The sequence below is a fragment of the Danio rerio genome, chromosome 10 (genome assembly GCF_049306965.1).
Source record: "Danio rerio strain Tuebingen ecotype United States chromosome 10, GRCz12tu, whole genome shotgun sequence".
NCBI lineage: Eukaryota > Metazoa > Chordata > Actinopteri > Cypriniformes > Danionidae > Danio > Danio rerio.
Genome location: NC_133185.1, coordinates 5,370,054 through 5,384,000, shown reverse-complemented (window position 1 = coordinate 5,384,000; position 13,947 = coordinate 5,370,054). Strand labels below are relative to the sequence as shown.

Genomic DNA, 13,947 nt, shown 5'->3' with positions numbered 1-13,947 from the left:
AGGTTGAACTTTAAAATCATTTAAATGGAACCTCGGCTATTATAACTTGAATGCTTTAATACTGTGCAAATTAAATGATGTCTCTGACTAAATAATGTTACATAAAACCCATGAAGTATATTCAATTATTCAATTCAAAAATAAACGTGGATGTTTAAAGTAGTGTAAATATTTAATGGGATTTCTACTACATATTTTAGTGAGACATCATTTATGTGGTAACACTTTACAATAAGGTTCATTAGTTAATGCATTTACTAACATGAACTAATCATGAACAACACTTGTTCAGCATTTATTAATCATAATTGAGCATTTACTAATGCATTATGAACATTCAAGTCCATGCTTGTTAACATTAGTTAATGCACCATGAGTTAACATGAACTAACAATGAACTACTGTATTTTCATTAACTAACGTTAACTAACATGAACAAATACAGTAGTAGATGTATTGTTCACTGTTTGTTCATGTTAGTAAATGCATTGATTAACTAACTAATGAACCGTATTGTAAAGTGTGACCCTAATTGCTTTTAACAGTCTATGCTGTAGAAGGTCAAGGTTGACTATTTGTTATATTATCCATGGCACAGTATATTTGTTTCTGTGTTTATCACACAGGTTGAACTTTAAAATCATTTAAATGGAACCTCGGCTATTATAACTTGAATGCTTTAATACTGTGCAAATTAAATGATGTCTCTGACTAAATAATGTTACATAAAACCCATGAAGTATATTCAATTATTCAATTCAAAAATAAACGTGGATGTTTAAAGTAGTGTAAATATTTAATGGGATTTCTACTACATATTTTAGTGAGACATCATTTATGTGGTAACACTTTACAATAAGGTTCATTAGTTAATGCATTTACTAACATGAACTAATCATGAACAACACTTGTTCAGCATTTATTAATCATAATTGAGCATTTACTAATGCATTATGAACATTCAAGTCCATGCTTGTTAACATTAGTTAATGCACCATGAGTTAACATGAACTAACAATGAACTACTGTATTTTCATTAACTAACGTTAACTAACATGAACAAATACAGTAGTAGATGTATTGTTCATTGTTTGTTCATGTTAGTAAATGCATTAATTAACATTAACTAATGAACCTTATTGTAAAGTGTGACCATTTATGTTATGTTAGGTCTTAAATGTGCCATAGAGTGCATTGATTCAATATGTTAAATTGCTCGCTGATATCTCTACATCAGGGGTCTGGAACCTTTTTTCTGCAAAGAGCCATTTCTGATTTTTTTTTTTTATTAAGTGTATTTTTTAAAAGAGTCATTGGGGTGTGTATATAACAAAACCTTTATTTATTAATAAACAAAACCTTTATTTATGTTCATGCACAACGCAAAAATAAACAAATGTAACGCGTCACAATATATGAACAAAGGGAATTTATTGATTTTTTTTTTCTTTTTGCCATCGCCACTAATGAATGTTGTTTGAATTTACATACGGGAGGTTACAATAGAAATGTAAATTTCTTGCCCTTTATTGGTGTTATGATTTAAATTAAACCACAGCATCACATATGTGCATTGGTTAAAAAGTCATTTTATTATAAACTGAGTTCATATTCATTTTGCTGTAGAAAACACAATAAAAATGGAATTGAACCAGTACTTTTAATAGAAAACAATTTTCTAGTGAATTTTTTAAACTTTAAAATATTATTGAAGAGAGACAGCTGGAGAGCCACAGATTTTTGGTCAAAGAGCCAGATGTGGCCCCCAAAGCCATAGGTTCCCTACCTCTGCCCTACATAGTAGAAGTCAGATTAGCCCCCCTTTGATTTATTTATTTTTTTTAATATTTCCCAAATTATGTTTAACAGAGGAAGAAAATGTTCACAATATGTCTGACAATATTTCTTTCTTATTTCTATTTCTATTTTGCGAGCAAACGGCTTTTGTCTCGTTTTACGCTTGAGCAACTAAATGAATACCAAAGTCTATTTAATTAAATGTATTTTAATGACATTAGAACACTGATGCTGTAAAAGGAACCGTATAAAATGGTCAAAAACTCACAATAACAGGTCACCTGAAGTTTATCAGTATGGGAAACACACCCCTGCTGAAAAATCCAACTTAAACCAGCTTAGGCTGGTTGGCTGGTTTTAGCTGGTCAACCAGGCTGGTTTTAGGAGTGGTTTTGGCCACTTCCAGGCTGGTTTCCAGCCATTTCCAGCCTGGTCTTAGCTGGTTAGGCTGGGAGATGACCAGCTAAAACCAGCTTGACCAGCCTAGCAGGCTGGGAGCCCAGCCAAAACCAGCTATGTCCAGCTTAAACCAGGCTGGTCAAGCTGGTTTTAGCTGGATTTAGCTGGTCATTTTCCAGCCTGACCAGCTAAGACCAGGCTGGAAATGGCTGAAAACCAGCCTGGAAGTGGCCAAAACCCCTCTAAAACCAGCCTGGTCGACCAGCTAAAACCAGCCAACCAGCCTAGGCTGGTTTAAGCTGGATTTTTTTACAAATAATTCCACATAAATCCGCAGATTTTTATCAAAACTCTGTGCAGAAATGTCCGCAGATTCTGTCTGGCCCTAGCTATGCCTAGATATATTCAAATTTCCATTCTATGGCACATTTAATACGTATGGTTTCCTTTAAGACAAGTCTCCCACTGGTAGGGGACTGTGCTTTTCTTTCACACCCTCTTAAAGAAATCTGGCCCATAGTTAAAAGTCAATATCAGTTCTTTTCATTAAAAACATTCGGTTAAGAACTTTACCAAATTAGTCAGTCACACATGTGCAAACAAACACACCAAATGGTCCGTTTTTCCAAACCCCACCTGTTTCAATCAGTTTCATGCTGTGAACAACCAGTTTGGTTCTGACCGTCAAAAGCAGCGTCAGATAATAAGAGATTCACAAAACACAATACAGGCTTAAGTGCAAACACAGCACGAAAGCAGAAATAATAAAGCAGAAAAGAGAACTGCCATGCTGGTTCAAAAGAAATATTGTTGTAAAAACTGGTGCCAAGTGTTACACTCGCATTGTGTCTTTTTCCAACTAATTGTCCAATCTGAGCTTCTCAGATAACTTGAATATTTTCATAAAATATGAAACCAGACTGTATGGTCGACATATTATGAATTTGAATGAATAATCAGATGCTTTATGGTGGTAAAACACTCAAATGAAGACTGGACATTCAAAAGGTGTGTTCACATTTGTAGTTCTGGTTCATTTAGGGTTGAGATTGTCAATTTTAAGGCCTAAATATACAAGTCTATACTGTTAAGGTCAGAATTGAGCCTGCTTTGAATTGTTTTCTTTTTTAAATATTTCCCAAATGATGTTTAACAGAGTAAGGAAATTTTCAGAGCATGTCTGACAATATTTTTTCTTCTGGAGAAAGTCTTATTTGTTTTTATTTCGGCTAGAATAAAAGCAGTTTTTAATTTTTTTAAAAACATTTTAAGGTGAAAATTATTAGCCCCTTTAAGCTATGTTTTTTCGATAGTCTACAGAACAAACCATTGCTTTAAAATAGCTTGTCTAATTACCCTAACCTGCCTAGTTAACCTAATTAACCTAGTTTAGCCTTTAAATGTCACTTTAGGCTGTATAGAAGTCTCTTCAAAAATAGCTAGTCAAATATTATGTATTGTCATCATGACAAAGATAAAATATATCAGTTATTAGAAATTAGTTATTAAAACGATTATGTTTAGAAATATGTTGGAAAAAATCTGCTCTCCGTTAAACAGAAATTGTGGGAAAAAAATAAACAGAGGGGCTAACAACTCTGACTTTAACTGTATATTAACATGTAGATAAACATAAAGCTGAAAAACACAATGCCACTATTACCTTTTAAATATATAATGTCTTAATATTAAATGTAAAATTTTAAGTATCTGCACTTATATATTAATGTAAACAAGAATCACAGTGATGAGATTAATATGTTGTTTATAGAATATTTTAACACATTAAATGCATCAATACATTAAAGTTATTCGTGTGGAGTAAAAATATACAAGAGGGTATACTTTAATACTTTATTTAACCTTTTTTGTTACTAACAATAATAAAAGTAAACGGAAACATATGACAATACAAATATTAACGCATTTTAAAAGTATGTTTATACAACAGTTCTGTCTGGATCTCGAATCTGATTGGCTGATAGCTGTGCGATATTCTGTGATATCAGCACTCGTACAACCTTTTAACCCTTATGTATAACTCCGCCCACATAGAGTGACAGCAGATCAATAAACCCACTACAGTTTGACAAATATTGCCGCTGTTGGACAACATAATGAACTTTGTTTACTTTGCCTCTTTTATAAAACTAACAGAAATAAAATGAAGCAGTGCAATATTGGCGCTGGCTTTCATCAGACAATATATCTGATGCAAAAAATAGATAAATAAATAAAATAAGGATGCTAGCCTTCTGTAACCACAATATTTTGGATATTAAAAGCATGGACTTTAAAGATATCATTAGGGATTTATGGTCAGCTAAAGTTCTAAAGAAACATTTAAAGGTTAACCCGTATTGAAAGTGTTTATTATAAAGCACTAATTTAGGAAGTATTGCAAATGTTTTTTTTTTTTTTGCAGATTTTTGCAGCCTGTTTGAACTTTAAAGTTTATATTATGTCATTACTTAATTTTGTATAGCCTACTTGCAGGCCTTTTTAAAATAAAATAGAAAAATAAAAATAATTATTAAATATAAATTAAATGGTGGAAAATTAGATAATAATATTAATTAGTAAATTATTAATAATAATAACAATATAATAATAATAATAATAATAATAATAACAACAGCTATCTATCTATTGCTATATCTATTGCTATATCTATTGCTATATATATATATATATATATATATATATATATATATATATGTATATATATATATATATATATTTWTATATATATATATATATATATATATATATATATATATATATATATATATATATATATATATATAAATAATTTTAATTTATTTATAAAAAATTTAGTGAGGTAAAAAAAATAAAAGGGGGCCCTTGGATTTGCTACAGCCCCAGGGCCCAATGTGTCCTTAATCCGGCCCTGACTAAGGCACTCGACCTATGGCCTTGTGCCAAAGCACGCCTCCCCCCTCAATGCCAATATACAGCCATATCGCACTGCTATGAGTGTTACATTGCTCATTTATTGATACTAAATTACATAAAAGGTTATTTGGAAGCTTATTAACAACTTTCACTCTTCATTTAAACCAAACAAAATCTATCAAATATGAACACACCATAAGTTCACAGATTTTTTTGACACAAGTTTTGGAAATGAATAGTGACACCCCACTTCACATAAATCATGTAGATGCAAATACTTTGACCATTTGAAAAAGGTGGATCCACATGTGATGAAAGATGCAATGACATTACGACACAAAATACAATGATTGCTTGGAAACACTTTTCAAATGTCAAAGTATTTGGCCCTGCTACAACCTTCCACCTCAACAAAACATGCAGAAACACAAATGAAGGCACAGTGAACGTTGAAGCAAGCATAATACAAGTACCTCAGAGGTAACTGAGTGGACAAACTGACAAGAGGGAAAGAGGAAGAATTAGTGGATACACTCGCTATTGTGTAAAGAACAGCGGCAGAAAGTAGAGCAGATTTATTTTCATATGTACTTCACTTTTTCATATTAAATATAGATCATAGTGATTCATTATTAGGTGCTATGATTAAATTAATGCCATGATTGAGTTTAAACTAACTGTGTTTTGTTATAATTGTTCTGTTTTTTTTTCTTTACGAAGTGTGAGATAGTTTGTATTGAAGTTAATCATTCATTTGAATGTGTTTTGTTTAATTGTTTCTTTCTAGAGTAAAAACAAATGACCGTCAAATTTTTTTACCATGATCTAAAGAAGCGAAACTAAAATGTCATTCTGTGTAATGGTTTTTACACCAAAAAAAACCCTTCAGGCACATTTGGATAGGTGTTATTTGTTGGCATATTAAATGTATGGTCATAAAATACTTTTTCAATATTTATACTTCACCACTATCCTTGAAACTACTAGGTTTTAGCCATCTATTAGCAGTTAGTATTATAAGTGCAGGTCAGAACAAGTATATATGTTACCAAAGACTCTAGAATACACAAGATGTGTCACTCGTATTGTTTTAAATGGGGAAAATAGTAACAATCAATATGGCGAATGAAGCCCCGCCCACTAGTATGCTCAGTTAAAATTGCTGGGTTAAAAATACCCCAACATATAACCCAACTATAGGTTATTTTAGCACCTTCCCAAGTTTGGGATATTTTGATTAAATGTAATTTTTTCCATTCTGGTAATACTATTACTAGTACTACTATTAATTTTATAATTATGGCTGTGTAAATAAATAAATGTCTCCGCTTGGTCCTAAAGGCTAAAATGACGGCGGAATATCTCAAATATGGTTATCATTTCCTCCAAAAAAAAAAAAACAAAAAAAAAACTGTAGAGATGAACACAGGATGTTTTATCCATTTAATATAGATCGGCTGTGAAGCGCGTGTATGTATCATCAATAATTAAGAGTGCTGGTGAAACGGATATAAAAAACATGACACAGAGAGGTACTTTGATAAAAAAAAAAAACAACAAGATTATTGTGTTAGAGCTTAAATAAACGTAATAACGCAAAAACTAAATTACGCACTCATATTAATACAGCTGTTCTGTGTCAGTTAAATCAGTTGACTGTTCAAAATTTTAACCTAACTGGTTGAGTTATTATATAAATAACCAAATAAAGGTAAAAAAACAACAACAACAAAGCACCAAATATGTTTAACTCAACCATTGGGTTAAATAAATAACTCAACGTTTTTTAGAGTGTAGGAGCCAATCATTGATCGTTATAGACTGTCGTTTCTCCGGGGGCAAAGTTCAGACAAGACGTGTGATTTTACGAGACTTTTGGTGATCAACAAACACACTGGAATCTGAGCGAATATTTGCTTGACAGACATCAGAAATATTTCTAACCAAAGCTTAAAATCTGTGCTTTTAATTGAACCAACTATACTTTTGTACATTTTATACTTTTTTAAAAGTACAACCAACTATACTTTTTATACTTTTTTGGTTTTGTAATCTGCATGAAACGAATGCAAGGTACAGTCTGTCCTGTACAACACACATCACATGACTGTAGCAACTCCTCAAACGCCTTAGACCTTGTAAACATAAGGTGGGTGTCGTGATCTCGTTTCTTTCGAGTGCGCATTAGCTCAGGCAACCTGAAAATATGCAGATTTAGTTTGATTTGAACATTTAGAAATGAAACTTATGAGGCAGTTGTTGTTTAATTTTATTGGTGGTTCCTGTAATGTAATCGTAAGCTTGGCTAACAGTTGTGGAGAATTTGATGTTTTCCCATTCAGACAGAATGCCTGAGCATACTACCCGAGAAGCATTTCAAAGATGGCCGCAGCGTGAAATGCCTTGACTTAAGGGGACTTTGCTGTTACGCTGAATGACATTGGAACCTTATTTGATAAATATTTTGACATTTTATTTCACCAAATGTTATTTGAAACTTTAAAGTCAACACTTGTATTTATTATGCTTTCTGTGTATATTAAATCACGTTTGTTTATTTAACCAAAACGGAACAAGCCATCAGTTATTAAACTTTTAATTCTGGTCCACCCCCAATCTCAAATATTTTGGTTACACCCTTCACTGAGGTATAAAAGCATGTGAATCTGACGCCAAATATAATTTTGTAGGGTCTTGAGGAACCATTTAATGATGAATTTAAATAGTATTGGATATTTTGCTTAGCAAAACTTCAAGTGTAACATAAAACCGCCGTTATTGTCATTAATTTATTTTACTCACACTGGAAAGTGTTTACTTTGCCAAAAACAATGCTATTATTCCCAGAGTTGACAAATGTTGCTGTCATATCTGGAGGAGATTCGCTATCAAGACCAAGTTGTAAATTACTTCAGAAGTCCAGCGTGATCTGACAAAGCATTATCCAAAGGATGATCATGTGTAACACGGCCATAAATAAGGTTGGTGTCGTGCTCTCGTTTCTTTTGAGTGCACATGTGCGTTAGCTCGGGCAACCTGAAAATATGCAGATTTAGTTTGATTTGAACGTTTAGAAATGAAACTTATGAGACAGTTGTTGTTTAATTTTATTGGTGATTCCTGTAATGTAATCGTAAGCTTGGCTAACAGTTGTGGAGAATTTGATGTTTTCCCATTCAGACAGAATGCCTGAGCATACTACCCGAGAAGCATTTCAAAGATGTCCGCAGAGTGAAATGCCTTGACTTCAGGGGACTTTGCTGTTACGCTGAATGACATTGGAACCTTATTTGATAAATATTTTGACATTTTATTTCACCAAATGTTATTTGAAACTTTAAAGTCAACACTTGTATTTATTATGCTTTCTGTGTATATTAAATCACGTTTGTTTATTTAACCAAAACGGAACAAGCCATCAGTTATTAAACTTTTAATTCTGGTCCACCCCCAATCTCAAATATTTTGGTTACACTCTTCACTGAGGTATAAAAGCATGTGAATCTGACGCCAAATATAATTTTGTAGGGTCTTGAGGAACCATTTAATGATGAATTTAAATAGTATTGGATATTTTGCTTAGCAAAACTTCAAGTGTAACATAAAACCGCCGTTATTGTCATTAATTTATTTTACTCACACTGGAAAGTGTTTACTTTGCCAAAAACAATGCTATTATTCCCAGAGTTGACAAATGTTGCTGTCATATCTGGAGGAGATTCGCTATCAAGACCAAGTTGTAAATTACTTCAGAAGTCCAGCGTGATCTGACAAAGCATTATCCAAAGGATGATCATGTGTAACACGGCCATAAATAAGGTTGGTGTCGTGCTCTCGTTTCTTTTGAGTGCACATGTGCGTTAGCTCGGGCAACCTGAAAATATGCAGATTTAGTTTGATTTGAACGTTTAGAAATGAAACTTATGAGACAGTTGTTGTTTAATTTTATTGGTGATTCCTGTAATGTAATCGTAAGCTTGGCTAACAGTTGTGGAGAATTTGATGTTTTCCCATTCAGACAGAATGCCTGAGCATACTACCCGAGAAGCATTTCAAAGATGTCCGCAGAGTGAAATGCCTTGACTTCAGGGGACTTTGCTGTTACGCTGAATGACATTGGAACCTTATTTGATAAATATTTTGACATTTTATTTCACCAAATGTTATTTGAAACTTTAAAGTCAACACTTGTATTTATTATGCTTTCTGTGTATATTAAATCACGTTTGTTTATTTAACCAAAACGGAACAAGCCATCAGTTATTAAACTTTTAATTCTGGTCCACCCCCAATCTCAAATATTTTGGTTACACCCTTCACTGAGGTATAAAAGCATGTGAATCTGACGCCAAATATAATTTTGTAGGGTCTTGAGGAACCATTTAATGATGAATTTAAATAGTATTGGATATTTTGCTTAGCAAAACTTCAAGTGTAACATAAAACCGCCGTTATTGTCATTAATTTATTTTACTCACACTGGAAAGTGTTTACTTTGCCAAAAACAATGCTATTATTCCCAGAGTTGACAAATGTTGCTGTCATATCTGGAGGAGATTCGCTATCAAGACCAAGTTGTAAATTACTTCAGAAGTCCAGCGTGATCTGACAAAGCATTATCCAAAGGATGATCATGTGTAACACGGCCATAAATAAGGTTGGTCTCGTGTTCTCGTTTCATTTTGAGTGCACATGTGCGTTAGCTCGGGCAACCTGAAAAATGCAGATTTAGTTTGATTTGAATGTTTAGAAATGAAACTTATGAGACAGTTGTTGTTTAATTTTATTGGTGATTCCTGTAATGTAATCGTAAGCTTGGCTAACAGTTGTGGAGAATTTGATGTTTTCCCATTCAGACAGAATGCCTGAGCATACTACCCGAGAAGCATTTCAAAGATGGCCGCAGCGTGAAATGCCTTGACTTAAGGGGACTTTGCTGTTACGCTGAATGACATTGGAACATTATTTTATGAATATTTTGACATTTTATTTCACCAAATGTTATTTGAAACTTTAAAGTCAACACTTTACTTGTATTTATTATGCTTTCTGTGTATATAAAATTACGTTTGTTCATTAAACCAAAATTGAACAAGCCATCAGTTCTTAAACTTTTAATTCTGGTCCACCCCAATCTCAAATATTTTGGTTAGACCCCTCCCTGAGGAATAGCATATTTGAATCTGACGCCAAATATAATTTTGTCTGTTCTTGAGGAAACATCTAATGATGGATTTAAATAACATTTGGATATTTCGCTTGGCAAAAGTATAACATAAAACCGCCGTTATTGTCATTAATTTATTTTACTCACACTGGAAAGTGTTTACTTTGCCAAAAACAATGCTATTATTCCCTCTCAAGTTTAAAGTAATAGTTGTTATATTGCCAGCATTATGATAATGGAATGTGATTTTACTGCCAGTGCAGCAAAGTTGCAAAACACAGGCACTTCATGGTTTGTTCTCTAAATAACAGCTTTTAGAAGAAATGTTGCTGATATCCGAGAAAGCAAAAGGGGAAAGACTGTGGTTGACATGAAACAGCGTGTTCTTTCAATAGGCTTTTGATGGTGTGGATGTGTGTGTGTGTTTTTAAATCTACATCTTCATCTTTCACTTTCCAAAATGAGCTCGAAGGTTTCTCACTTTCAGAGCACGAGATGAAAAAGAGGAACTGCAGGTTTCTGATGCAAGTCAATGTGATGATATTTTAGCCATAGATGAATCAGCTCAGCCAATTCAAGTGAAAGCTAATGTATTGACTACAAATGTTTTTTTGAATGGATGGTCAACATTTGCGAAGTGAATACTAATAAATCTGTTTATCTGGAGCTGCTTCATTGAAAATAAACATGAGTTTCAATATGAATTTATTAAATTGATATCTTTACATCTGCTTGAATGAAAATGTATTCTTGAAGTTAAAATGTTATTACGGAAGTCTTAATTGTGAGTCAAATTTGTAAACTTTGTTAATTGTTGCAACAAACTTTAAGTTCATTTAACTCCTAATTATAGATCAATTGTGTAAACGTCTTAGTTAGTTGTTTCAACAAACTATATTTAGTTGATTCAACTTATAAATTTAAGGCAACCAGGTAACTTTTTCAGGTTTTTGTTACAACAAACAATTTTTGGAGTTGACAAATCCTTTGTTCATGTAACTTTAAATGATATTGTATCAACTTCTTCAAACAATTAAATGAATTAAGTTGACTTAAAAAAATTAGTTCACTCAACAATTTTACACTATTAAGTTGAGTGTACTTGAAAAAGGCAAAAGAGCTGTGCCTGTGCACATTTGAATCATGTAGGGGTGCAAACGGGTTAAAGCTGTCAATCAAAATGTACCTGTCGGGCTCAAGACGAATTCTGTTGGACTCAGGCCCTATCGGGCCTAATTTTTTATGGCCCGATTACAGCTCTATTACAGACCCCCTAGTTTTTCGGGATTTCACGATAGCCAAATCCAACACATAATCAACAAAAGTCGCAAATTTTTGCGATCCTGCGAAATTCTTGATTAAATTTAAAATAATCGAAAAAAAGGTAAATAATCTCATAAAACCTCTTATTCTAAACCCTATAATCAAAATATATTTATTTCAGTTTGCAAATGTTTTACATGATTTATAGACGTCACATACGCAGCAGACGTGATTGTATTTGAGCGCCCGAACAATCATTACATTACATGGGGGCGGGGTGTTTTACAGCCTGTACCGTAAGCAAACGAGGATGAAGTGCGAATGATGTACATGTGAAGTCAATGCTAAGATTGGATTAGACAAACTATGGCGCAAATCAGCCTGATCTCACGAGCAAACGCAAGTATTTTACGTTTTGTCAGTTTAGTGGCTAATTAGTACAAATTCGAAATTCGCATGGCACCCAACCCCAGTCTTCATTGGGTGGTGAGCAAAACTTACTAAATTGTACGAATTAGATCGTACAAATTCATACGAATTAGCTACTAGATCAAAACGTTATGAATTGCCGTGAGATTGCGTTGCGCAAATTGGGCGTTTTGTGCATTTGACGCGCTTCAGATTGCAAAAAAGTGAGCAAACATTTAAAAAACAGAGATTGGTTAAAGGATGAAGGACGTGACCAAATTGAAAGACCTTATTTGTGCTTTGCATGTATGGCTGGTATTATGATGTTCATCATGCAGTGGGAAAACCTCTGTGACGTGACTTTGAAAATCGTGCAGTCTGAACTCGGCATACGGGTAACCATAACCTTCAAACTAAGGGATTTAAGCGATTAAATCACTCATTTGAATCAATTAAATTTAGTGATTTAAATCACCAAGGGATTTCTTAGCTTAAGGACTTTCATGCAACCGGGCCCTGGTCACCACACTGATTATGCAGTAGTCTCCAGCTAGGTTACTAGTTAAAAGTGCTACATAGTATGGTGCCTGCTGCAGCCATGGTACTGCAGCATAGTTCCTTGGTTATAACACCAGTATGAGAGTATAGTTCCTAGCTATATCTGCCTAGAAAACAGCAACTTTCATTTTCTGTTGGTCTTAACTACACAATGTAACTACAAAAGAGTCGATGTTTGAATAGGACAACTATCAACACTTTTTTGTAAAAAATTTTGAGTGAGATGCTAATGGTCTTATCTGATTCAATTATTTATGCTAAGCTAAGCTAAAAGTGCTCCTGCAAGACCCGGAGATCGACTAAATATATTCAAAAACTGCAAAACTCGACTCTCTACTGTCTGACTTGTAGAATTGGCCTATTTCCAAATAAAGATTGATTTTATCTTCGCTTAATCTGACTGGTCGTAACCAGCGATAACAATGTGTAGTGTAGACAGGAAGAAACCACAGACAATGAATTATTCCATATCGATCTATCCCATGACTTTCACAAACACAGTATTGATTCTGGCCATAGGAGACTTACACTGTTGTCCTCGGCTTTCTCCCTGCGCTTGACTTTGTGTGTCTCGAAGTCCTCCATCAAAGTCTGCATGAAGTTCTTGGGTCTCTGAGCTCCTCCAGAATCATCACTGCCCAGATCAGACAGAGGCGACGGCAGAGCTCCGTCTGAAGAGCAAGGGGAGGCTGGAGGAGCTGGACGAACCTTCTCAATTTTACCTGCACGTGGGTAGAAAATACAACACTTAAAGTAGTTCCAGGCAGGTTTTGACCACATTACAGGTCCATATCACGCCGGATATCTCACAGAACACATTAAAAATATATGCCAGGAGTAATAAGTAAGAAATAATTGATAATGTGCCATTGAATTATTAGATGACAATGCACACCCAATGTGGTGTTACGGTCAATCTGACTTGTTTACTGTTCCAAAATCATTTTAAATCTTTCAAAAAATAAAATATATTGCTTTCATAGGGGAAAATATTTTATATTTTATCCAGACATTTAAAAAGAACATATTTTAAAGCAGTAATCCCGTGATACCACAAAACCGGGATATTTTTATCTAAGGTTATCATACCGTCAGAATCTTATACTAGCACATGCCTACCATCTTATCAGCTAATTAACTTAAAACACCCACAAAGGGCTTTAAAGGGTCTCTCTCCGTCTAATTCTGTAGGCTACACAATCATGGGGAAGATGGTTTGTTTGACAGTTTTGACATACACGACCATTGACACCCTGAACAAGGAGGGAAAGACACAATTTCATTGCAAAAGAGGCTGGCTGTTCACAAAGCGCCGTGTCCAAACACATTATTAGGCAAAGGGAAGAAAAAGATGTTCGAGAAAAAAGTGTACAAGCAATAGGGACAGCCACACCCTGGAGAGAGTTATGAAACAAAACCCATTTAAAAATGTGGGGGGA

General features: G+C 33.9%; 3 protein-coding genes across 24 annotated transcripts in view; 1 reads left to right on the top strand and 2 right to left on the bottom strand.

Moving 5' to 3' along the window:
- Positions 1 to 13,947, bottom strand: part of lyrm7 (LYR motif containing 7) — a 434,641-nt gene that overhangs the window by 59,719 nt on the left and 360,975 nt on the right. The window lies entirely within an intron of this gene.
- Positions 1 to 13,947, top strand: part of plppr1 (phospholipid phosphatase related 1) — a 373,854-nt gene that overhangs the window by 10,925 nt on the left and 348,982 nt on the right. The window lies entirely within an intron of this gene.
- Positions 1 to 13,947, bottom strand: part of palm2akap2 (PALM2 and AKAP2 fusion) — a 219,445-nt gene that overhangs the window by 8,873 nt on the left and 196,625 nt on the right. For 12 of the 21 annotated variants that reach the window (XM_068223712.2, XM_068223715.2, XM_068223716.2 and 9 more), the window contains 2 exon segments: positions 13,037 to 13,230; positions 5,586 to 5,609 (listed from right to left, as the gene is read on the bottom strand). In XM_068223712.2, the coding sequence (XP_068079813.1) occupies positions 5,586 to 5,609; positions 13,037 to 13,230 (218 nt within the window). 21 annotated transcript variants of the gene reach the window in all.